Raw genomic sequence first — 25,762 nt, forward strand, 5'->3', positions numbered from 1 at the left:
TAGTCCCACCAAATACTGTAAGTGGGGATTGGGTGAGTCAACTCCTCTGTAACTTCTATTTGATTCAATGGGCCTACTCTAGTTGCAAGTTACTGTGCTAACCAATACAGTTACAGCCATTAAGTAATTGTATATTCAGTGCAGTAAACAGAGCTTTATTCCACATACCAAATTATGTGAAATCTATTCATTTTTGTTGTCTTTAAGTAATTTAGTATAAACTTTATTGTCAGCTGGGCACGTGGTGGCACTGTGGGCTAAACCGCAGAAGCCTGTGCTGCAGGGTCAGAAGACCAGCAGTCGTAAGATCGAATCCACGTGATGGAGTGAGCTCCCGTTGCTTTGTCCCAGCTCCCGCCAACCTAGCGGTTTGAAAGCATGCAAATACAAGTAGATCAATAGGTACCACCTCGGTGGGAAGGTAACAGCATTCCGTGTCTAAGTCGCACTGGCCATGTGACCACGGAAGATTGTCTTTGGACAAAAACGCTAACTCTATGGCTTGGAAACGGGGATGAGCACCGCCCCCTAGAGTCGAACACGACTGGACAAAAATTGTCAAGGGGAACCTTTACCTTTACCTTTTTATTGTGAGCTCCTAGTATCAGGAGACTTAGAATCCAATTCTTGATAGGAAGAGTAGGATTGCTTGTTAATTCTGTGTTAGATTTATCTCCATGGAATATAAATTATGGTGTATGGATTTTTGAATGGTTTTGCATATGCATATATTTATTGTTTAAAGAAGAAATAGGTTTGTACTATCGCCCCCAGGGACAATAAAAGGACATAACTTACATTGGTGAGAAGAATTTGGAGAAAAACAATGATTATTTATTTCCAATTAAAATAAAAATGTCCATCCTCTGCTCTGCATTCATGCATCCTTCCACCTCACAACTTTCATTCTGTCATTTCCAGTAATGATTATTTATCATTTCCAAAACACACAAGTCAGATTCACAGTAAATTCACGGTGAATAAAGTTACTGAAAGACATTAGAAGAAAAATCAATAATATTCCCCACATTTGTTCAAATATCTGGAGCATATATTTAAAAATAAACAAATAATGGCTGACTTCGAAATCTCTTTTAAAAACACCTAGCAGTTAGGTAGACTGATGGTAAACAGAATGTGTTGATTGTTATTAGTTCGTACAATTTTTTTGGTCAAGCTGAATGAGTACCTGAAAGTTTTGTTTTGTGCTCTCTCTCTCTCTCTCTCCCTTGCTCTAAACATAGGCAGTACAATATGCATCTGAACATGCATCTTCTACAGCCTCAATAAATAAAATGTTTTCCAATTTGCCAGATTTGTTGCAGATTTTGCTTGGATGATCACAGAAACCTTTAGGGATCTAGGGTTATGAGAATGTTTTGATCCCAAAAGCCAGTGAGTTCAACATTACATTATATCAGATAATACCTTCAGGGACAAACCAAAAATAGAGAATAAGATGAGGAGCAATATTCTGCTGGTGCTGTTTGATCTGAATAAGGGTGGGGGGAAGGAATCAGTGCTGGAAGAAAATGTTTCTTCTCATCTTGTTTCAAACCTTCATTTAATAATAAAAATAATCTCTCGACCACAAAATTATTCTGTAGGTTGTGCATATCTGGGCTATGTATTTTCAGAGGTATGATGGACTTTTCTGCATAATAATCTTAGTGTTTTTCTTGAATTTGTAAAACAAGGTTAGTTTATTTTCATACATTAGAAAAATAATATTATGATGCAGAGCATATCTGAAGGATTTTATCCATTTTTAATATGTTACATTTCTATAGAAATGTCTCTGTTATCTCTTAGCAAGCTGATATATCTTGAGTTAATGTATTTTTATGCCAGTATGATAACAGCAGAACAGTCCTAATTATTTCTTTATGTTGTTTACAAGGTAGATAAAAAAATTGTACAGGAGACTTTGGTTCAGAACCTACTTTGGTGATTTAGAATCAGCCTCAGTTTAGTGCAGACTAATTCAGACCTGATATGACCCAATTTAGATCCCAAGTCATATTAAAATTTGGAAATCCAAATCTTTGTATCTTGTTGTCGTTGTCGTTTAGTCGTGTCTGACTCTTCGTGACCCCATGGACCAGAGCATGCAAGGCCCTCCTGTCTTCCACTGCCTCCCGGAGTTCTGTCAATTTCATGTTGGTTGCTTCGCAGACAATGTCCAGCCATCTCATCCTTGGCCGTCCCCTTCTCCTCTTGCCGTCACACTTTCCTAACATCAAGGCCTTTTCCAAGGAGTCTTCTCTTCTCATGAGATGGCCAAAGTACTGGAGCCTCAGCTTCAGGATCTGTCCTTCCAGTGAGCACTCAGGGTTGATTTCCTTTAGAATTGATAGGTTTGTTCTCCTTGCAGTCCAGGGGACTCTCAAGAGCCTCCTCCAGCACCACAGTTCAAAGGCATAAATTCCTTGGTGGTCTGCTTTCTTTATGGCCCAGCTCTCACTTCCATACAGTGGGGTCTTGACTTGAGAACTTAATCCGTATTGGAAGGCGGTTCTCAAGTCAAAAAGTTCTCAGGTCAAATCTGCATTTCCCATAGGAATGCATTGAAAACCATTTGATCCGTATCTGCTCTTTTCCGTCCATAGAAACTAATGGGAAGCTGCTATTCCGCCTTCAACCACTAGAGGGGGATATTTTGTTTCTTTTTTTCTTAGGTCAAGAAAGGTTCAGGGAAGGCAGGGAAAATACAGTCCAGGCAGTACCAGGTAGTCTGAAGACTCCCAATCCACTCTCTAAACGCTGGGAGGAGTGAGGAAGCAGACAGGCACCCTTTTCACTGGCCAACAGTTAACTGAAAGTTCACATTTTGCACTTTCCCTGCCTCCCACGTGGTTTTTTTTTTCAGTTCTTAACTCAAATCTAAGTACTTAAGTCAAGTCAATATTTTCCTATGAGAGTGGTTCTTAAGTCAAAATGTTCTTAACTCAAGCCGTTCTTAAGTCAAGACCCCACTGTACTTCACTAGAGGAAAAACCATAGCTTTGGCTATTCGGACTTTTGTTGGCAAGGTGATGTCTCTGCTTTTTAAGATGCTGTCAAGGTTTGTCATCGCTTTCCTCCCCAGAAGCAGGTGTCTTTTAATTTCGTGGCTGCTGTCTCCATCTGCAGTAATCATGGATTGTATCTTGTGTTGAGAAGCAAAAATGATCATACTCTGAATGGAAAGAGACTTCCTTTTAAGGAAATGTGTACTACTGCATTGTGAATGAAACTGAACCCCATGCAGCCTTCATATCTGTAGGGTTTTTCCACTAGAGTTGGGTGACAGAAAGCTCATCTCACCTTTTTGTGAAGCAGAACAGCATGAGACACACTGGGGAGGTGGAAGGCCAGCCCTAACAACAATATGGGAAATAAATTGCCCTCCTTCCTGTTGAGTGGTTGCTGGTGAGCCTCTGATAGTTTCCAATTTTGGAAGCATCATACAGGACCCCCTACTCCTTCCTGTATGAAAAGCTACTCCAAATTGTTACAACCTTCTTCTCCTTATGGAGAATGGGAAAACTGTAGGAGTTACTTGAAGTTTCCATACTGATATTTACATCCTCATCAAGTTTTTTTTTATCAGCTTAATTTTAATGGAAAGTAAACTTCTATTTCTGCTGATCATAGCACATGATGAAATATCTGGAAAAAGAGATATACATTTAAGGATACCATCATATAATGGGATAAACATAACTTACTGAATATTCTAACACCCATTGGCTGATATCCTGTTGCTTAGTGTAGTAAGTTGCACTGGAGTAGACCCACTGAATCTGTGGAGATTTTATGAGTCACCCCTTTGTAAGTTCTGTTACAAAGAGGGGTCTCCTCTAGTTTATGATTTATGCTAAGCCATTGTTACACTTGTTTCTTAGTGGTAATATGTACCTCAGAAGATCTTCATAACAAAGAAAGGTTTACAGAATAGGATGAAGATAGTTATTGAACATCATTGTCACCAGTTTTGTTGGGACTTTGTTACAAAATCTCTTGATTGTTGAAGTCATTGCACTCATCTCCATATTTCATGCCATGTAAACTGAAAACTGCAGCAGAGCACAATTCATAAACAACTAATTGATAATAACTAAACTGCTTTTGGGGTCTTGAAACTGAGTGTGAGTTTCTTTCAAGTATAATGACCTTGTATTAAAAGAAGAACATTTTAATAGATCTACTCCAAAACAAACATCATTATTTGATGTCATGATATGCAAGAGTTAAACCGTAAAGCACTAGGACTATAATAGAATCCAAACTCAGTTATAGGTGAAAGTGTAGAGGTATATCTTTATAGCTTCCTGTACTGATGAGTCCTGGTGGATATAAATCAAGGCAAAGTTCTGTAAGTATGAGTCCACTATCAGCATAACCATATCTTTGTGTTTGCAAGCATACTTGCTCTTAAAGTTGAGAACACAGATAGGGGTTCTGATGCAATTTCAAAGTCCAAGTGGATTGACATGGGGGAAGTTAGCAGTTCTTGTAATTTAGATCTGATATTTCAACCTTTTAAAAAGCAATTCCAGCACTCCGAATGCAGTCCAGAAATGCACTGGTCACTAAAAGAATTTAGGTGGCATGTATTCCAGAGCTCAAATGTCTGTATTTTGTACTAGCTCAAGTTTCTGAAGTGTCTTTAAAGGCAGTCTCAGATAAAGTACATGATAGTAATCCAGTCTTGATATTACTACCGCATGAATAACTGAAGCAAGATCCATCTTCTGTTAAAAGGGGCACAGCTGGCATGCCAACCTAATACAATAAAATACAATCCTGGCCACCGGATTGTAGAAGCTGAAATTAGTATGTTGACGTGGTAGTGGCAGTCTTGACTATGTCAGTGGCGGGTATTTTGTAGGGGGTGAGTTTGAAGCCATGATCTCTGATTGGCTTATGCTAGGTCTGATAGCGTGAATGAGTCTACAATAGTCTTGTTTATGTGGACAGGAAGATTTAAGTTCACACTAAATGCTTTGTTTATCTAAAGCAATGTAGTTGTCACCACTTCTAGAACTGTCCTTATCTTCCCCTGCCACCATTATGGTTAGAACTGTATAATTATGGCCTCTTCCCAACATAGCATTTGCACTCCTTAATGTACTGAGTTCAGTGCTGATTTTTTTTTTTTTTTTTTTGCATTTTCCCCATATTCATACAATATTCTTTCTAGCCTTGCTTAGTACACTGATCCTTTCTTGTGGCTTTCCACATCTTTTCATCCTCCCTGGCAGTAAGATTTATTTTAAGTATCACTTTATTCTAGGAGGTGAACTTCAGCACTGTGCCACCTTCCATTTCAAGTCCGGTGAGAACCTCCTGGTCGGAAGCATTCAATTATTCCCCAGGTAGACAAACAGTTTCACAAGAGAAGCTCCAGCAGAAAAATAGTTTTCTTAGGCATTCTATGAAAATTCCTTAAATGAGGAATCCATTCTCTTTCTCTTTCCCTAACAATTTTTTTTCTAGCAGCCTTTGGCAACCATGAAGGCTCAAGGGGTCAAGGGACAGGGCAAGACTGGTAGAACCAGCCAAGGTCTTGATGGTAGCTCCTGCATCTTTCTCCCCTGGTTAGGTAACACTACTGCAAAATCCTTTTAGGGATTTGAAGAATTTCCACCTCACATTCCACATGAAGTGTTCTTGCTGTGCTAGGTAATACGAAAGCCAAAAAGAATTGAGAAGGACATGAATCATTCACAGCCACTCATTTTGAGCATGAGAAGTTACGTTTGTTTTGAGAGGCAACCAAGTGTCATGTAAACAGGCACCAGTTGTTACATCTCTACTTTTGTCACTGCACTGCTCTGTTAAGAATGTTTATGCTGCTTCTCACAGGGATAGGCCTCCTTCCATGCGGAAGGAAGTAGCTGTCTCTTGGCGGTTTTTCCTCTCCCAATTCTTCCCACCTCTAGTAGATGCAAGAACCCTTTAGAATGTAATAAGACAAACATATATTTCTAGGGGAATCCACAAGCAGAATATGAGGGCAACAGTACCTTCCTACTTATATTCCCCTACCACTTGTATGCAATGACATATTGCTTCTGATATTACCAGAGCTAATATGTAAGTCATTTTGATCAGTAATATGGTGCTGTTTTGGACTACACCCCCTATATGACCTGGATGCTTGGAAGAGAATAGAGGATTATGGGTGCTGTAGGTCAAAATACCCATCCCATGGGGAAGACTGACCAAAGACTGCAATCCTAAATACAAGTAATGCAGTATTCTCTCTTCTAATTGTTTGTTTCTTTGCCTAATGACTCATATTTTCAGATCTGACTTCACCTCTATTTGTCTTTCCTCCTCTGATGACCCCATCATCCTCTGTCTTCTCAAGTATATAATCCCTCTAATAAAAGGAAAATAGTCTTTAACACTGATTCCAAGAAGCCAGTTTCCACATAGGGCCATCCCTTATGTGTAAACATGTAATACTAGAATTTCATTAGAGGAAGAGAACACAGTGCATAGATCTTTCTTATTTACTCTCCTTGCAGATACGCATTAGTGCAGGAACCTCTGATGAACCTGAGATGCTTGTAGTGATGGTGATTAAATTAAACCCTTTTGTCATTAATATTGCTTAAGTATCCCTGATAGAGATATATTTCCAAGCAATTACATCATGTGGACTATTAAAATGTATCAGAGATATAAAAAACCAATAACAGCTGCAGGTGAACAATGAACAGAATAACAAGGCTGAGAAACCTTGCACAAATTAATGCAATGTTTTATCATTTGCTAGCGAGAGTACAGATACAGAATTCCTCAATCATAAAATTATAGAGGAGGATGCAAAGGTGGTGGCAAGAGAGATGGCTTTCTTAGTCAAGCAAAACTGCCATCCTTGGAGGGGGGGGATTTCTGTTGTACTTTATAAAACACTGGATGGTAATTTAAATCTGGAATACATTTAGATCAATTCTGTGAAGCAGTGACCCTCTTCCTGCAGGATAGCATTGACTGCAGTGATTTCTTGGTTTGTTAGAAACAAAAACAAAGAAAGCCATGTGGTCCTTACACAATAAAATACATGAGAAAGTGATACCTTTCTTAGATCACTAAAAAACAAATCCAACAACCAGCACAGGCTTTCATGGTTATTTTATGCTTAATAATCTGCAGGAGTGTTGTTGTTGTTTAGTCATTTAGTCGTATCCGACTCTCCGTGACCCCATGGACCAGAGCACGCCAGGACCTTCTGTCTTCCACTGCCTCCCAGAGTTTGGTCAAATTCATGTTGGTAGTATATTTGTGAAGGCTTTCACGGCCAGGATCTAATGGTTGTTCTGGGTTTTTCGGGCTCTTTGGCCATGTTTGCAAGGTTGTTCTTCCTAACGTTTCGCCAGTTTCCGTGGCCGGCATCTTCAGAGGACAGCAACCTGTGCTCTGGTGTAGTTTGCTTGGGAGTGTTGGTAGCTTTGATGACACTGTCCAACCATCTCATCCTCTGTCGTCCCCTTCTCCACTTGCCCTCACACTTTCCCAACATCAGGGACTTTTCCAGGGAGTCTTCTCTTCTCATGAGATGGCCAGAGAATTGGAGCCTCCGCTTCAGGATCTGCCCTTCCAGTGAACACTCGGGATTGATTTCCTTCAGAAAGGATAGGTTTATTCTCCTTGCAGTCCAGGGGACTCTCAAGAGCCTCCTCCAGCACCACATTTCAAAGGCATCAATTCTTCGGCGGTCTGCTTTCTTTATGGTCCAGCTCTCACTTCCATACATCACTACACCTCAAACAGCAGGAGACTCAGTAGGAGTGAAAGATGTTGCTTCCACAGCAGCAACAATTTTTCAATCTTTCCACCATCTTTGGTGTCAGTGTTCCTGGCATTCACCTCATTCAGGCATCTTTGAACCGGGCTAATATTTGGGTCCAAAGGGCTGATGTCAGTCCTCCAAAGGTGGATACAGAGGAGCAGAGAGAAGCGAGCAAGAATGGCTTTTTCAGAGAGGGTATGATTAGTGTGCATGCAAAAAAGGAAAATATACCTAATATATACCTAAAGGGGTTCAGAAATGACTGAGAACTTCAGGTTGCCTGCTATTCCGGTTCATATTAAATTTATCTATCTATGGACCAAGAAGATTAAAATAAAACAGCATTGTGTATATCATATTTAATATAATAAATATAAAAATACAGTGGTGCCTCGCTTAGCAACGTTAATCCGTTCCAGGAAAAACGTTGCTAAGCGATTTAATTGCTAAGCGATTTTAAAAAGCCCATAGAAACGCATTAAAACGTGTTTAATGTGTTCCTATGGGCTTAAAAACTGACCTTATGCGAAGATCCTCCATAGGGGCGGCCATTTTCGGTGCCTCTAAAGCAAGGCAAAACAGCGGGCGGCCATTTTGTTTTTCCAGCGGCCATTTTAGAACCGCCGATCAGCTATGCAAAAAGGGTCGCTTTGCCATGATCACTTCCCCACAATCATCGCAAAGCGACTTTTCCACATAGGGGCCATTGCTAAGCGATTGCTCTGGCGATGGCCAAAACCCCATCGCTAAGCGATTTCATCGCTCAACGGAGCGATCGCTAAGCGAGGCACCACTGTAATAGTAACTAAAAATAACTGTGGTGACTTCCACCAGATATTAAACACTTCAAAACCTCCATGGGGGTCAAGTCCCCCAGGCTAACCCATGATCTAAGTACTTGGGTGTACACTCACATCCGTTTTATTTTGGGGAGGAGAGCACTGGGTCATCAAACACTGTAGGCATCTATAACACTTGTCTCATTTTGATGTCTCAGGCAGTTATTTTTCAGACTAATGAAAATAGACAAGGAGGAATAAAATACATTTAAAATTGTTAGCCTTTTCCAGATTATGTCACGACGACTTGGATGGCTGTCTGTGTTAACAATGGTAAACATTTTGAATAGCCTAGAAATAATCCCAGAGACTAAAGACTTCCTTTCATGAATGACCTTTTTTGTATCTGTACTTGACCTGATCTCTTCCAACATTTCATTCAACATAAAAAAAGTTTAATTTGTGTTCCTTGATAAAATACATCAAGGTTACATTTTCACACAAAGATTAGTAGTAGAAGTTATTAAAAGAACATCTCCATTCTATCTGAATGACAGCTGCTGATAAATTATTAGCAAAGTTGAGACAATGTGCTCAATAATCATATATTGGATGCATCCTAATAACTAATCACCTTTTCTAGAATTTTAAGTGAGAAAAAGATATTGACTGACTAAAACTTCTATCTTATTACTGAATTGATACAACTAATAGTTTGTCTGTAGAATAGTGATATATCCAAATACCATAGAGTCTAATCTATTTATGGAGAGAGAATAAGTAAAATCTCAAATGTCTCAATTAGCAATTGAAGCAAGGGGTAGCTGTGTGGTCAAAACAAAATAAAATCCAAATGCAAAAGTAGGTAATACCTTTATAGACTACTTAAAAAAAGCATACAATACACAAGCTTTTGTGGATTAAAACACCACTTCATCAGGTTTGTACCAATGTGAAGAACTTAAAGTCCAAAACTTAAAGTCCAAAAACCCTGGCAAGATGGGTTTTGCCAAAAAATTTACTCTTGGATGTTAAGTCCAGCAGTTCTTGCCAAGATGGATCTAGCCATGTCTCTTAGGTGGAAGTCAGGAGTCTGCTGTTTTATGGCTACTTCTTAGGCCTCTGTGGATTGAGTGTAACAAGCCAATTCTCCAAAGAAGCACAGGCCATGTGTGTATTGACATTTATTTTGTTTTGACCACAAATACCCTTAACTTCAATGGAATTACGAGGATACCAAGAAACCCCCCCCCCACTGTATCAACAAGAAGACCCATGGATTCTCAACATCAGCAGAGCAGGACTGCAACCAATAGGTAACATCATTTTGGATTTAATTTGACCCGAGTTGGCTAAATCTAGTGAGTTTACTAAATTATCACCACAATCCTCTGATGGAGGAGTCAGGTTTTCTGTGTCACACACACTCACACTGGCCAAGCAGAAACATATCTGTTTCAAACAAAGGCCAAATGGACCACATACTGGGGCCTGAGTAGGGTTGCGAGATACATGGGTACTAAAAGGAGGACATAGAAAGACAAAAAGGAGGACAAAGGAGGACATATTGAATATTTCATTTGAATCATTCCAGATTAAACCCACAATCAATACAGTTTTATTACATTAGCTGCCAATAAATGTCTCTTAGTGAACCGACCAAGAAACAGTCATGTTAAAAATTAAAAATAAATTCAATGGAGGCTTTTTTTCAAAATACCGGGGGTGGGCGGGCAGGTGGGGGTGGGGAAAGCCAGGGGGAAGGGGGTCCCTCCACCCCTTCCCATCCAAAATTATAACATAAAATATACAAAAGCCTGACATTTTAAAGGTTTTTATCCTTGCCTGCCTGACGGAGGACATTAGGCTAAAAAGGAGGACATGTCCTCCTTTTGCCTGACATCTGCCAACCCTAGGCCTGAGAGACTTAGAGAAGGGCCTCCTCAAAGATCCTAAAAAGCAGATGGAATTGGTTGTTATTAGCACACTGATGGTATCAGAGCACCAATTTGGGATAGTCTCTTTCAGGTTTTTCAGGCGTATGTGAAATAGCATGAGGAATCATGGAACTCTGTGCCACTCCACTGGCTAGTGGTCAAGGTGTTGAACAGGAGCCCCCAGCACCAGTACCATTCACAAAGGGACACCTCACAAGGGGAAATCCCCTTTTTCATCAGTTAACCACTTCTCACCCAAACAAAAAGTAGTTGTCAGGACTGGTTTTCAACTAGTGTGATGGAAGGGAGCAGGAGAGGGTATCCTGTAGGCCACCTTGGCTGCTGCCATTGGTGTTGTCAACATTCAGGGTGCTCTTTGCTATGTAAAGCTTGACATCCTCTTTTCTGCTAGCCTCGCAGGCACAATATTGTGCAGCAATATTGGTGCATTTCCTGACTCTTTGAATCATGGGTACAGAAGCACAGTATCCTGCATTCATAAACTGGAGGTTTTTTTGAAGAATTAAATAATTTTTTAAAAGCACCTTGATTAAATTGAGCTTTAATACAAATTGGAAGCCTGTCCAGTTAAGTGCAGACCTGCTGCATTTTGCAATCATTGGAACCTCTGAAACAGTTTTCGGGGGCAGCCCCAGGTACAGTTCTTTACAGTAACTGATTTGGGAGGTCATTAAGACGTGTCACTGTGACGAAACCATTATTTTCTAGGAAGGGGTGCCACTGACACACTACGTGAAACTGGGCAAAGTCATTAATAGCCACAGCAGCTATAAGGGATTGGACTTTTGGATTTTTAAGACTCCAACTCCCAGAATTTGCTTCCCCCAGGCAGAATTTTGGGAGATGTAACCTAAAACCAGAAGCCTACAAACCATCTTTCTTTCCCTGCATTTGGTATGATTCTTATTTCACAAAACAAGGAAATTGCCCTATGCTTTCTGAGAATTACAAAACTCCTTGAAGTGGGTAGTTTCAGTGTCCATTAACCTCTAGAGAGGCTGCCTGTCAAAAGAACTACCCCTCCCAGCCTTACAACTCCTAGGAAGCATTGCGTCAATTTCCTTGTGTTTAAAAGTAGAATCATGCTAAATGGAGGCAAGGGAAGCTGGTCTGCTTACTTATGTTTTGGGGCTGCATCTCCCAGAATTTGACCTGGGGAAAATCTTAGCAAATTCTGAGAGCTAGAATTAAAAAAAAAAAATCCAAAATTTCCCATCCACAGCAGGTGTTTGGATTTGCATGAGCAATGCTGGGTCCAGGAAATCCACTCATCTGTAATATACAATCTTGCAATCACAGACAGCTGGATATTACTAAAGCTGCACGTACAATGTCTTGTACAATTCCATGAAAAAAAAGAAAAGGCTAGAAAGTTTTAATTGGGTTATGGGAAAACAGGTAGCCAATTTCCTTGATATATTTAAAAAATCAAACTGCTTTGATGATGTTATGTGAGAGGCCTATATCTGTGTGGGCCCAGAGTTTGGGGCATTTGATCTTTAAAAAGATAGAGGAAAAGCTCTACCTCTTTTTGCATGTCTCTTTATAGCCCATCTTATAGCAAAATTTGTCAGACAAAAAAATCTGATTAAAAGCAATAAGATAAAGAGGTGGCAAACTTTAAAGCCCTTGGAATTTTTAAAATTAACATCATGATAACAAAATGCTGGGAGAAGCGAAATGTCCTTTGATATGGAAACAGTGGAGGTGGCAGGCAAGCCTCATGGGCCTTCTGTAAATGAGAGGTTACCATTGCAGAGATACTCTCCCTTGTAGCCTGGTGCCTGGCTTCAATCTGCATGGGCTCAAAGGATGACCTGCCTGAGTTTCTTTTGCTTTAAAATATTACAGCATTTAGGGCTTTACACAAAATTGGATTTAGGTGTAAGGCAGACCTTGGAAAAGCTCTGATGTAAACTGTACATTGTGGCCAGTGTATCATTAGAAACTGAAATCTGTTACTGTTCCAGACCTCAGACTGGGCCATGCCTTTCTGCCTGAGCAGTCAGACTTGCACATGAAGACTGTGTTTACCTCCCTATGACCAATCAATAAACAAAGCAACCTAATTTCTAAACTACAGGAAATGTAAGAGGTTCCTGCTGTGAGAACAAGCACCTAAAGAATTGTCTTTGTAAAAATCCCACTTTTTAATAATTGATTCCCTGTAATGTGTAGTTTAGCCCGGAGATAGCCTGCATCCAGGGATCTATTTCTGATGCACGCAGAGAAAGATTAAAAGGAATAGAGGCAGATGACAAGGTTGAAATACAAGCAGGGATATGGCAGGGGATTTGGTCCATGTTTCAGATCAAACAGACAAAGAAAAACTGGGTCAATATAAGGAAACTTGTATCTGTGTCCTCTTCATGCTGCTATGTGAATTTCTGGGATGGAGCAGCCAGCAGAGATACTAAAAGTTTTACAAGATTTGGTGTGTCCCATTTCACTTGTGGGTCAGCTGAAAATATTCAGATTATAGGGAGTCAACTAATGATGTTCAGGCTGGACCTGCAGTGTGCAAAGTCTGTGATGAACGTACTCTATTGGCTTTCTGAACAGTTAGAGTGCTGGTGAAGCAGAAGAGGAGGTATTACTAGAAAGTGATCGGTAGAGGCCCCAATCTGAGCTCTCTCTTCACTTGCAACTTGAAGTATAATGTTGTATAATATGAAGATTGGAGACATATTTTGCGGTGTTTAAAATTTTGGCTGCCTTTATAAAACCTGATTAATGCTTACTTGTGTCAAACAATAACTGTTTAAAAGAACAGGTGGTATGTTGTATAGAATACATTTCTGTTTGAAAAAGAAATGTAGTCTATACAATTTTATTAATCCATCTTGACTGATTCATCAAATCATTTAAATCATGCTATCAGCCAGTGAAGTTTTAATGAACTTGTTAAATTAATGATCATTAAAAAAAATCCACCATCTTATGATTTTCCTGTAGGAAGAATTGGACAATACTATGGAGGAAGATGCTGAAAAGTAAATAACAATGCCACCAGCTTTCACTATAAGGCCACCACCTCTTGGTTAGAACCATGCTCATCCTGGCTTCTGAAATCAGCCCAGGAGGTAACAGTGTTGCAGTTATATTTTACAAAGAGCATTTCTGCTCAATAAAGTTACAAGAGTGAAAGACAGGCAGGTGAGATTGATGAGTTGATTGACCTTGAGAAACACTGAATGCCTCTGAGTAAGATCAGTATAAAGGCAGCAACAAAGTATGAGTGTGAGTAGCAGACCGGCAGGAGAGAGGAAGAAAGCTACAGAATGAAGCAACAGAATGAAAATACAGTGGTGCCTCACTTGATGACAATAATCCATTCCGTTCAAATTGCTGTTAAGCGAAATCGTTGTCAAGCAAAAGTTAAAAAACCATTGAAATGCATTAAAAACTGGTTAATGCATTCCAATGGGCGAAATACCTCATAGTCCAGCGAAGATCCTCCATAGGAGAAGCCATTTTCGATCGCTGTCTTCCGGAAATAGGTCCGGAAAACAGTGGGAGGCCATTTTGAAAACCCAACCTTCAGCTGTAAAGATCGTCGTGAAGCGAAAAATCGGTTCCCGAAGCAGGGAACTGATCGTCGTAAAGTGGATAAATAACTTTAACTTTATTCAAGTTAAGTCTTGGCTGTGTACTCTGCTATATACAAAGGGGACTAGAAACCCCATCAAACAGTACAACGGGTTGTTTAGATTGTAAACTTCTTCTTTTAGGAGGGATACATGCCCTCCTGTCTGAAGGAGACAATGATCCGGCCCCTTCTTAAAAACTTCAACTTGGTGACAGATTATTTAAATGGCATTTGTCCTGTTGCCAATATACCATTCATGGGTAAACTGAGCAGGTGATGGCTAATCAGATCATGTAGGTGTTTTTAGAGGACACTGATAATCTTGATCCATTTCAGTCAGGCTTAGACTGTGGCATGGGACTGAGACAGTTCTGGTCACCTTGTTCGATAATATGTTGAGGGAGGTTGATGGGGGAATGTAACCCTGTTGGTCTTCCTGGATCTCTCAGCAGCCTTTGATACTGTTGACCATGGTATTCTCTCTCTCTCTCTCTCTCTCTCTCTCTCTCTCTCTCTCTCTCTCTCTCTCTCTCTCTCTCTCTCTCTCTCTCTCTCTCTCTCTCTCTGTGTGTGTGTGTGTGTCTTGCTTTAGGCTGGTTCTGGTCCTTCCGTGAAGGCCTTCTCCAGAGCTTGAGGATGCTGTCTCGACCTCAAGGGTTTTACAGTGTGGAATCCCACAGGGGTTGATCATCTCTCCAATGCTGTTCAGCATCTATATGAGGCCACTGGGAGAGATTATCTAGAGATCTGGAGTGTGTTGTCATCAATATGCTGATGACACACAGCTCTTTCCTTTTCATCCTCATTGGAGGAAGCTGGTCAAACCCTGGAGTGCTGCCTAGTGTTGGTTATGGGTTGGACAAGGGTTAACAGGCTGAGATTGAATCCTGACAGGATGGAGATCTTGTTGTTAGAGAGAACCCTTATTGGTTATGGGGTGTCTTACCTGGCCTGGTCAGGTTTTTACTTTCCCCAAAGGACCAGATCTGCAATGTGGGTGTGCTCCTTGACCTGACTCACTTGGTAGAGTAACATCTTGGCTGTGGCCAGGTCTGCCTGTTTTCAGCTTGGGGAGGTTGCACACCTGCAGCCATAGACAGGAAGTCTTAGATAATAGTTCATGTGTTTGTAATCTTGAAGACTGATTATTTCAATGCTCTCTACATGGAGTTACTGCTGAAAGCAGTATGGAAGCCACAACAGGTGCAAAACACTAGGCTGGTTTGGGGGACTTTGAGATAGGACCATATCCCCTAGGTCCTGGCCTGTCTGCACTGGCTACCTATATGTATGCCTCTGTGCCAAATTCAAGGAGTTAATGTATAATACAAAGCCCTTCATAGTTTAGGACCTTGTTATAACACTCCCTGCAATTTACCACCCATACCATCCACACTTCCCAAGCTTTAATGTTATGGCCACCATGAGTGAGGCCTGGAAGTCTGTGATCAGGAACCAGGCCTTCTCAGTGGTGGCCATCTTATTATGGAATGTGTTTCCGGGGAAGGTGCACCTGGCCCCTACCCTCCTAATATTCTAAAGGCAAATGAATACACATAAAAACATCACTCTTTAGAGAAACTTTTCAGGATCTCCTAACCTTATATCAGTATCTAGTTACATTGTACTTTGATTATCTTTGGTTTTGTCATCATCATCCTAGCTTTTTAATGGGGTTATTTTTAAGTCATTTAGAGCTGGGTGGGGGTTGTGTTGCTATGTCATTTTTCACATTTGTAAATCGTCCAGAGTAGTGGTTTGCCATTAAATGGGTAGTATAAAAATGTAATAAATAAAACAAACCCCAAGAAAAAGTTAGGAATCTGATGTTTAATGAATTTACACAGCTGTCGTCTACCAAAATGAACCAGGCTTGGCTCATCATGGATGTATGAATGCTTCAGTTTGTGTTGGCATTTTTACGACAAATTGTGTATGAAATAAATTTGGTAATGGAATATTTGTTTTGTGGTGAAGTGTTTGCTTCTCTTGATGGGCTTCCCACTGGCAAAATCCTGTTGGATATTGACATGCAGGCAAGAGGAACTGTAGAAACAGCTGCAGTCAATCGTGGCTGATTGACAGGGTATGAGAAGCATGTGTGGTTTGGCACACTCAGGTATGTTGGTGACATGTGAGTCATTGCTCACATTGCTGTTGTGCATGTTCAAATATCCTATAGGATTCTGGCCACTGTGCATATTTTTATTAGATTGGTTTAAATCAGTATGCAGTGCAAGTTTACTGTGTGCTCACACAGTAGAATTTTCCTGATGACTGAGTCACCTTTCTGACATAGAGCCTCATAGGCATCCATATATATGAGTATGCAGCAAATCTATTTTCACAGCTTTGTACCATCTCATATTTTAAACCAAGTGGGCATAAATACATACATAAATCTGGTTTGAATTAAGCCACCACTCAGGGTATGTGGCATCCCTTAGGTGTTTATTTTATGTTAAAATCTTATTGCAACAACACAGATGCAAAAAATCTTTATAGTTTGATTGTAAATTGTAATTTTTTCTACCCTTCAGAGTGGAAAATTCCATTACGTATGGTTTTAAAAGTGTGTTCTCAACATTAATCAAAAATAATAGATCACAAGCAGCCTTTGTATATCCTGAAAACTGGCTTCTGGCCTTTTAAATGTAATTTGCTACACTTTTGGTGTCTTTTAGAGTAGAACTAGACACTGAGATATTGATCTGGCACTTTGTGGTTCTTCCCTTGCCTACCTCATGACATCATAGCTGCACAGTAGTGCATCTAGGTTAGTGTGTAGCAGAGCCGATCAACATTCTACAAGGCAATTCTAAAAATTGTGGCATCCCAAACAAAAAATAACATATTTGAAATTGGATTTTGGATCACCATAAAATTTGGCACATTTGTAGCAGACAGTCTGCTATTGCTCTGTGTAAAATATAGGGAAGTTTGGGCAAAGGGTTTTGAGGTATGGCTTTTTAAAAAGTAAAAGTGTTTTAACAACTCACCGTGCAGAAAGAAGTGACCCTGAACATCACCAGATTTAAAATAGCCCATACAAATTGAAAATGCCAATCTTACTTATATTGAAAGAGAATGTTTGATCCCACCTACTTTTTTTACTTGAAAAAAATCAGTCTGCAGATGCTGTTACTTAAAATAATTATATTTAAAAATACCCTTTCAAACCAATTAGTTGTAAGACTGAACATGGATGTAATAGGCTTTCTAGCAAGAGCATTCCAAAGTAGATACCTTGTTGCAGCTTCATGGGCCAGTAAGGGAGATGTTTGAAGGGCAATGAAAAGTCGGAGAAACAGTACAAATACAGTTTTTTAAAAAAAAGAAAAGTAAAAATGCAAAACCAAACCAGGCTTGCTTTAAAGAAAATAATAGAGTGACAGTATTCCAGAAGATTTCTGCATTAGAAAAGCACAGAGCAGTTCTGTTTGTCCCAGCACTTAGTTCTTTCAATAAATATTATCTCGGTATACCTGACACTATTTTTCGTAGGAGAAATCAGCTCCGAGTCTGGGACAATCTGAACTTTTGACGCTGTACAGTCAGGACTCAATTCACTGACTCTCAGAAGGAGAGATTTTTAACTCCTTCCTGGCCAAACAGACATTGGTGCTGGGAAACGGATTCTGTGTCTGTTTGTAAAAATATTTTAAAATATATTTTTAAAAGAATAGAGAACAAATATTCAGCAGCTCACTTGTTTAAGCTGTGAAATAACTCTTTTATGCTTTGTGGCTGGGAATAGTCTTACTCAGTGTTAGTAAAGCTTTGGTTCCTGTATTCTGTCACAGTTCAGCCATGCACCCATTTTGTCACTACGTATACAGTTTTCTGGTAAGTAAGAAAATAACTCAAAAATGCTAAGTGCCATCAAGTCATTTCTGATGTGTGCTGACTATGAGTTAATGATCTCCAAAAAGTCATGTTATTAATAACTCTGCTCAGACCTTGCAAACCAAGAGCATATTATGTTAAGTTGTTCTCTCTTCCTACTGCCCCCCTTCCTAGCAATATTGCCTTTTCCTGTAAGTTCTTTTCAGGTCTTGCAAACTAAAAACTATAGCTTCCTTTATTGAGACAATCTGTCTCATATTAGGTCTGATCAATTTTGTATTTTCATTATATGGGCATGGTGAGATACCCTCAGTTTATTCATTTTGCTCTAGTGAGAATTCAAACTTGACTTGATTGAGCACCCACTTTTCTACCGTTCCGGCTGTCTGTGGTATCTGTACATCACCTCCAACACTACATTTCAAATGAGTTGATTTTTGACCCTGACTTTCTTCTCTTTCTTTCACATAGTATGGATGATTTTGACCTTTATTTTGAGTGACAAGCTTTGCTATCTACCAGCTTCTTCCTTTTTTAAAAAGGTGAGAGGACATCTTTTGAAAAACACAAAACAACATGTTTGTAGAGCTTTTGGTCCCATATAGCTTTTCTTCCTCAAGGAAAGGATTTGTAAATTGGAAGATAGCTTTCTAGTTTGCATTATGTGGAATGGGCATGGCAGCATTAGTTTATCTGAGAGGTTAAAGAGTGTACATGTTTTTCCACTATATGTGTTGCACTTACATATACCTTTGCTTCACAATTTCATTAAACCCAAAAACAGTCCTTCAAAATATTTTAGCATATAGGGAATATAGCCACATACCAGCTGTTCTTTCTCTGCCCCCTCCCGGCAACTGTAGTACAGATCCTCATCTTCTGGGATCCTCTATCTGTTGTAATTTGTGCACACTGTATGTATACTTAAACTTCTGTTTTAAAAAGCCGGGACATTCAGTTCTTCAAACCAACCAACCATCCCACCCACCCCGGTTTATAACTATGAGATATTGTGCTTCTGTATTCACGATTCAAAATGTCAAGAGAAGGCCCATTGCCAGCAGGAAATAGGATGCCAAGCATTACATACCAAAGATATACCAGAAGATGAATTTTTCATCAGTTAAGTACTTCTCACCCAGACACAAAGCAATTGTCAGGGCTGTTTCTCAACTAGCATGAATGGTAGTGAACACAATAGGGTATCCTAGACCATCTTGAGTGCTGCCATTGTCAACATTCAGGCTACTCTTTGCTAGGTAAAGCTTGGCATTCTTTTTTTGCTTGCAATGTGGGCATGATATTGCACAGCAATATTGGACCATTTCCTGACATTTTGAATCATGGATACAGAAGCACAATACCCCATAGTCATAAACTGGATTTTTTTTTTTAAAAAAGAATGTTCTTAGACACAATGCATGCCTTGTGGTACCATGTATTTACACTGCACCACTCCATTCTGTTGGAGTTGAGACAAGAATGAGACTTAACAATGTTGTATCTCTCGTTAAATGTCTAATTCCACCCATGTTTTTCTCTTTCTGTGTGCCTATATTGGCTACCTAGCCTCTAATTGCAAATGGATACTCTCTCTGTCACTTTCGTTTTATTACTTTCTGGAGGGGGGGGGAAGGGATGTGTTCAATATGTGAAGAGTCCAGCTTCAAATGTCTAACTTGAACAACGCTTTATCATAAATAAGTATGGACAACCTGAATATTTCTGGCATGACATCATTATGCAGATTTCATTTTCTCTATAAAACTGCCATACTTAAGAGTGGATATATCTAATTCAGGAGGAGGAAACATGTGGCCCTAAGTCTGCATGTGTATCTCCAAGATCCCAAATGTGACCCTGCACACTTTTAGCTCTTCCACACACCCCTGTTTAAAAGTTTTTCTTAAAAGATACGTGTGCCCTGGGGGTGGGGATGCAATTTTGCCATGTATTACTCCAGCACATCTAACCCCCCCCCAAATATGTTTGGTCACTAGAGATTGTGAAGAGGACTTTGCAGTAAAGGAAACGGGGTTTTTAAAAACAAAACATATTTTGAGGAGAGTTTCTGCCCTCCAAGTTCCCAGGTGAATATATGCAGGTTTCAGGCCTCTGGAGGCTGCCCACTCTGGTCTAATTCTATTAAATTATGAAACATATAACCCTTAATGTTACCCAGATCCATACTGTGATGAATGTAATATGTTCTCTAGTGTTTCCAAGGTCATCTGGTCACTATCCATTGATTTCAGAATGTAGCAGTTCTGAACAACTCACTGCTTCTGTTACCATATTTACAACTGGTTGGTAATGTCCAAAGTGCTTCTCAAACTGCTGGGTGAATCTCATTAATTTTCCCTGAAAAAGCCAGAACATGTTTGTGAGGAAGACTGTGAATTATAATTTCTTCAATGAAGTTGTCTCTATTTATAAAAAAGAAGAACCTGCTGTAACAGTTGTTTTAATCTTCAGCTTCTGATTATAATGGTTATTTACCTCTTGGACCAATCCCTCCCCCCCTTCTGATAGTTCTTGAGATGTCATGGTACATGATGATGATGATGATGTGTCATCAAATCAATTCAAACTTAAGGTGACCCTTGTCATGATTTTCCACGTAGAGAATACTCAGAAGTGGTGTACCATTCCCTTCTTCTGGGGTCACCCTGGAATTGTGCAGCTTGCCCAAGGTGATGGGGGCTGGCTGTACTTGCAGGAGGCAAAGTGGAGAATTGAACTCCCAACTTCTACCACTGAGCTATCCAGCCAGCAATAGGGACGTACAAATCTGTCTGTTTCTCAGACTATAGCAAGACACTGTTTTGGTTCTAGATGACTGCAATATGCTCTTTAGAATATAGTTTGTTTTGTTCTAACAGTGCTTTTTAATAGGCCCTGAGAAACCTAAAAAGTTTTTTGGGGAAAGGCACATAGAAATGGGGAAATAAATGTCTGTGAACATTTGCAGCCATAATTTGCAACTTAGTTTAAAATATTTTCACCTTGTATTCATGGGGTTGAAGACTGGCTGGGCCCTTGCGGCCAGAACTACACACAAACCACATGGCATCTGCAGCAACATGTGCATGATACAAAACCCTATTGTGGTTTGAAAGTGGTGCCCAATTGCACTTTTCTGCTCCAGTTTTTACATATACTCAGAAGAAAAGGCTGTGGAGCAGGGTGAAGTGAGGTGGATGATGGGGAGCAGAAAGGCGATGGCAGTGAAAGAGTGAGCTGCCACCAGCAGAAACAGAAAAGAGGCACAGGATGGAATAGTATGATTTAAAGTGGCTTGTGTTGCAGGCAGGTTTGTGTCTGTTTGTAGCTAACCCACAGTGAATACATTTATTCCAGATTATTGCAAAGGTGTATATCTAGTATAAAGCTCCTACTCCTCTAAGTACCTCCTCCTCTACTGGAGCCTTATGACCAGTCTGGAAGGTGCACCATAACTTTAGCAAATGCAGAAGTAGCAATGCTAAAATCCATATTGTGGCCAGCATTTATTAGGCTGACCAAAAAGGCACAACAAGCTTATGTTCAAAACTCTTCTTTACCTAGGCTGTTTAAAAAAAGGGAGTGGGGAAAATGAATTGATATTAAAGTCATGTTGTCTTAAGAAGTAACGGCAAGGAAGAATCTGTAGTTTCTTAAACTGGGTTTATTAAGCATTAAGTTTCATCTTGTGCAGCCCCGAGACTTACTGGGATCCAGAAAAAGCAATAAAAGCCAATATATTTTGAGTCTTGATCAGTAGTAGGATAGTGGTAGCTTTATTCAATCTCAATTTTGACAGGTGCCACGCCCCCTTTTGGGACCCTGGACCGGAAGGGGAGGGACTTCCGGCGCCTAGGCTGGACCCAGGCCCCTTCCGGCGGAAGGGGTGGTCCGAACGGTGACGTCAGGGGTTGTGGGGGTCCCCGTGGGCCTATAGGGGTCTTTCCCTAGAGGCCGGGGTCCCCCGTGACCCTAGGGGTGCCTGAGGATTGGACCCCGAGGGGTTGTGCCACCCCACGACCCCGTAGGCCAATGGGGAGCGGTTGGAGGTCCTTGGCTAGAAAAGGGGTGGTCGTAGACCATGTCTCGGCTTGCCCCAGCCCCCTGCGTGACGTCAGGGATTTCGGGTGGGCCCGTGAGCCTATAGGAGCCTTTTCCTAGAGGCAGGGGTCCCCCGTGACCCTGGGGTGGCCTGAGGATTGGTCCCCGAGGTTGCGTGCCACCCCACGACCCCGTAGACCAATGGGGAGCGGTTGGAGGGCCTTGGCTGGAAAAGGGGTGGTCGTAGGACATGCCCCGGCTTGTCCCTAGGCCCTGCAAGGGTGGGAAAGCCCCGGGGAGTTTGCTGAGAGGCTATAAAAACGTGGTTCGGGGACACTTCTGCGCGCTCTGTCAGCTCTTTGCAAAGGTCCTGCGGTTTTGTAGACATGGCGGAGAAGGAGAACAAAGTTCCGGAGCCCGTCCATAAGCCTGCGGGAAAAACCAGGAGACGCCTGCAGCCCAAAGCTTATTACAACGGACCGGTGGGGTTCTCTAGCCCCTTGTGTCCATTAGGAAATCCGGCAAGCCTAAAGAATAGCCTACCCAAAGACCCAGAAAAGTTAACAAGAGAAGTCAAGCCTGCAGAAGACGTTTTTGTTTTTTCTGCAAAGGCGAACCCGAAGCAGAAAAACACAAGAAAACTGGCCTGTACCATGTTGTGGGGCGATGAGGAAGATGATGAACAAGGTATAAAAAGAGATTTACCGGTCCATGGCAATGGTCCTGAGCAGCAAGTGTTGGCACAGCCTCCTGATGAAGGTTTTGAGAGTGCTGAAGAAAATCCAAGCTTTCTGGTAAGAACAATTCTCTTTTTAAAAGATGGACATTTAAACCTCTGTTATAAGGGGTGGTGGGGGGGTGGTGGGGGGGTGGGGGGGGTGGGGGGGGTGTTTTAAAACCGGTAGTTATGGCTATGTTAGTGATGTGGCTTTAAGTTATTTTAAAACTTACTGAAATTATGTTTCATTCCCAAACACAGGATAAGACATTTATCTTGGAAGATGGCCTTGAGTGTGATTGCCTTTATGGTCCCACGGCTCATCTGGAATCATCAGGGTTCATTGTTTCAAGAGAGAAACCATCCTAAATGAATATATAACCTTTAAAAAGCCTGTATTGTGTGTTTCTACCTTCTGTAAAAACTAAAATGCCTGTCCTATATTTTCTGTTATTTAGATGTATGCTTTTAATAAATATGCATTGTAAACCCTCATCGGGGGTAGTCAAATGATGTAACTATTGCATTCTTAGGATTTGAGGTATCAGAGAATGCAGATCTAATGCACTGTCATGTCCTTCTCTGCTTCAGGAGGGAAATTATTATTTCTCACAACATAATAACCAATAAGATATATACTGTATTGTGCTTTTCTGCAAACATTGAGATTTAGATGTATGCGTTACAATATGGACTTTACTGTATATCATAATACTCACTTTATTGTGTTCATAACATGTATTGTGTATTTATACAAGCACTGTGATTTAAAAAAAAAAAAATGTATGCGTTACAGCCTCCTTTTAATAAAGATTTTTATCCGGCATACACTGTTCATTTATTAATTTTCCCTTTCTGATTAGCTTTCTAATATCAAAATATCACATTTTTTGTATCTAAATACCCTCCTAAAAACTGAAATCTTTAAAAACAGGGGTCATCCTGCTGACCTGTAAAATAACAGGACCTCTGTGGCTTAGATAAGCATAGTTCTGACGGCCTGCAAAATACAGACACATCTGTTTGAGTAGATAAAAATAGTAACAATCTTAGGATGTGTAGACACTTCCCTTTGTCGTGTTCCCTTTCAAATTAGGTGCCAATGAGATAATGGGTAATCACTGTAAATCATGAAAAACAGCAGGGGTAGACTGCTGTTTCCCTCAGCTAACCACACAGAAACACAGGTCAGCTATTTACAGGCAGGGGTCACAGAATAAATTTATGCCACAAATGTAAAAATGCTTGAATTAAAAAGCAGATGATTTCATTAGAAGTATACAGAAAATCACCCTTAAATGGACTGTAAAGATCATGGATTTTCGCAAAATTTTATAACCAATAATTAAAAGAAAAGAAAAAAAAAAAAGTTATGATAAATGATTAACAAGTTGCCCCTTTTTAAAAATACATGTGAAACTAAATTTCAAAATACAGCATTTGACTCCAAACGAACTCCCCGCCATATTAGGCGGTTGGATCGGCAAACAGACGTTATAGAACCTCAAAGTCACAGCAGCAACAGTTTATGTATTTGTATACATTTAGAATAGTATAAAACATTTTATTTATCACAAGGAAGCAACTCAGTTTGGCTGTAAGGTGAAAAAATAAGTCATTTCTGTTTCCCAAATGAAAATTTCAGACGCTTGAAGGCAGATTTAGTAAGTAAGCTAGAAATAGTGAAGAGCAATAAGTTGAGCAGTAAAAAAAAAAACCCATGTTTTAGTAAATGTCTTTAATACCATTCAAAGTAAAAAAGTTTTCCACGTGTTTATACCCAAGGAAGATTCCTAGAACCTCTCTCTCTGTGTGTGTGTGTGTGTGTGTGTGTGTGTGTGTGTGTGTGTGTGTGTGTGTGTGTGTGTGTGTGTGTGTGTGTGTGTGTGTGTGTGTGTGTGTGTGTGTGTGTGTGTGTGTTGGGGGTTTTCAAAATTCTTTGAGATTATTATTTCTAAAAGCCCTGTGATTTAAGAATGTATGCGTTACAGCATCCTTTTAATAAAGAGCATAAATCCGCCATACACTGTTCTTTTATTAATTTACCCTTTCTGATTAGCGTTCTAATATCAAAAATATCACTTTTTTTTTTTTTTTTTGGATCTAAATGCCACTCCTAAACTGAACTCTGAAAGAATAGGGGTCATCCTGCTGATCTGTAAAAAATACAGGACCTCTGTGTCTTAGATAAAACATAGTCCTGACGGCCTGCAAAATACAGACCCATCTGCTTGAGTAGATAAAAATAGTAACAATCTTAGGATGTGTAGACACTTCCCTTTGTCGTGTTCCCTTTCAAATTAGGTGCCAATGAGATAATGGGTAATCACTGTAAATCATGAAAAACAGCAGGGGTAGACTGCTGTTTCCCTCAGCTAACCACACAGAAACACAGGTCAGCTATTTACAGGCAGGGGTCACAGAATAAATTTATGCCACAAATGTAAAAATGCTTGAATTAAAAAGCAGATGATTTCATTAGAAGTATACAGAATTTCACCCTTAAATGGACTGTAAAGATCATGGATTTTCGCAAAATCTTATAACCAAGAATTAAAAGAAAAGAAAAAAAAAAAAGTTATGATAAATGATAAACAAGTTGCCCCTTTTTAAAAATACATGTGAAACTAAATTTCAAAATACAGCATTTGACTCCAAACGAACTCCCCGCCATATTAGGCGGTTGGATCGGCAAACAGACGTTATAGAACCTCAAAGTCACAGCAGCAACAGTTTATGTATTTGTATACATTTTAGAATAGTATAAAACATTTTTATTTATCACAAGGAAGCAACTCAGTTTGGCTGTAAGGTGAAAAAATAAGTCATTTCTGTTTCCCAATGAAAATCTGTGGACATCAGGATCACTGAGATTTCAAAAACAGCAGCAACAGTTTATGTATTTGTATACATTTAGAATAGTATAAAACATTTTATTTATCACAATGAAGCAACTCCGTTTGGCTGTAAGGTGAAAAAATAAGTCATTTCTTTTTCCCAATGAAAATCTGTCAAGACATATTGAGGCTCCTAAAAATTTGT

The 25,762-nt window shown here is 40.0% G+C and overlaps 2 protein-coding genes across 6 annotated transcripts in view; both read left to right on the top strand.

Moving 5' to 3' along the window:
• CTNNA3 (catenin alpha 3) overlaps positions 1–25,762 on the top strand; it is a 1,002,073-nt gene that overhangs the window by 123,378 nt on the left and 852,933 nt on the right. The gene's annotated exons all lie outside the window — the stretch shown is intronic.
• On the top strand, positions 22,210–23,546 carry LOC144588312 (uncharacterized). The gene is made up of 2 exons (XM_078390901.1): positions 22,210–22,796; positions 22,982–23,546. The coding sequence occupies exons 1-2, from the start codon at positions 22,389–22,391 to the stop codon at positions 23,087–23,089; spliced, it is 516 nt and encodes a 171-aa protein (XP_078247027.1). The 5' UTR covers positions 22,210–22,388; the 3' UTR covers positions 23,090–23,546.

This window comes from Pogona vitticeps, chromosome 3 (genome assembly GCF_051106095.1).
Source record: "Pogona vitticeps strain Pit_001003342236 chromosome 3, PviZW2.1, whole genome shotgun sequence".
In the NCBI taxonomy this organism is placed as follows: domain Eukaryota; kingdom Metazoa; phylum Chordata; class Lepidosauria; order Squamata; family Agamidae; genus Pogona; species Pogona vitticeps.

Excerpts from the sequence above, each read along its gene's own strand:
- LOC144588312 (XM_078390901.1), top strand. The coding sequence starts at position 22,389 with ATGGCGGAGAAGGAGAACAAAGTTCCGGAGCCCGTCCATAAGCCTGCG. Across the intron at positions 22,797-22,981 it reads AAGAAAATCCAAGCTTTCTG|GATAAGACATTTATCTTGGA; the intron begins GTAAGAACAATT and ends TCCCAAACACAG.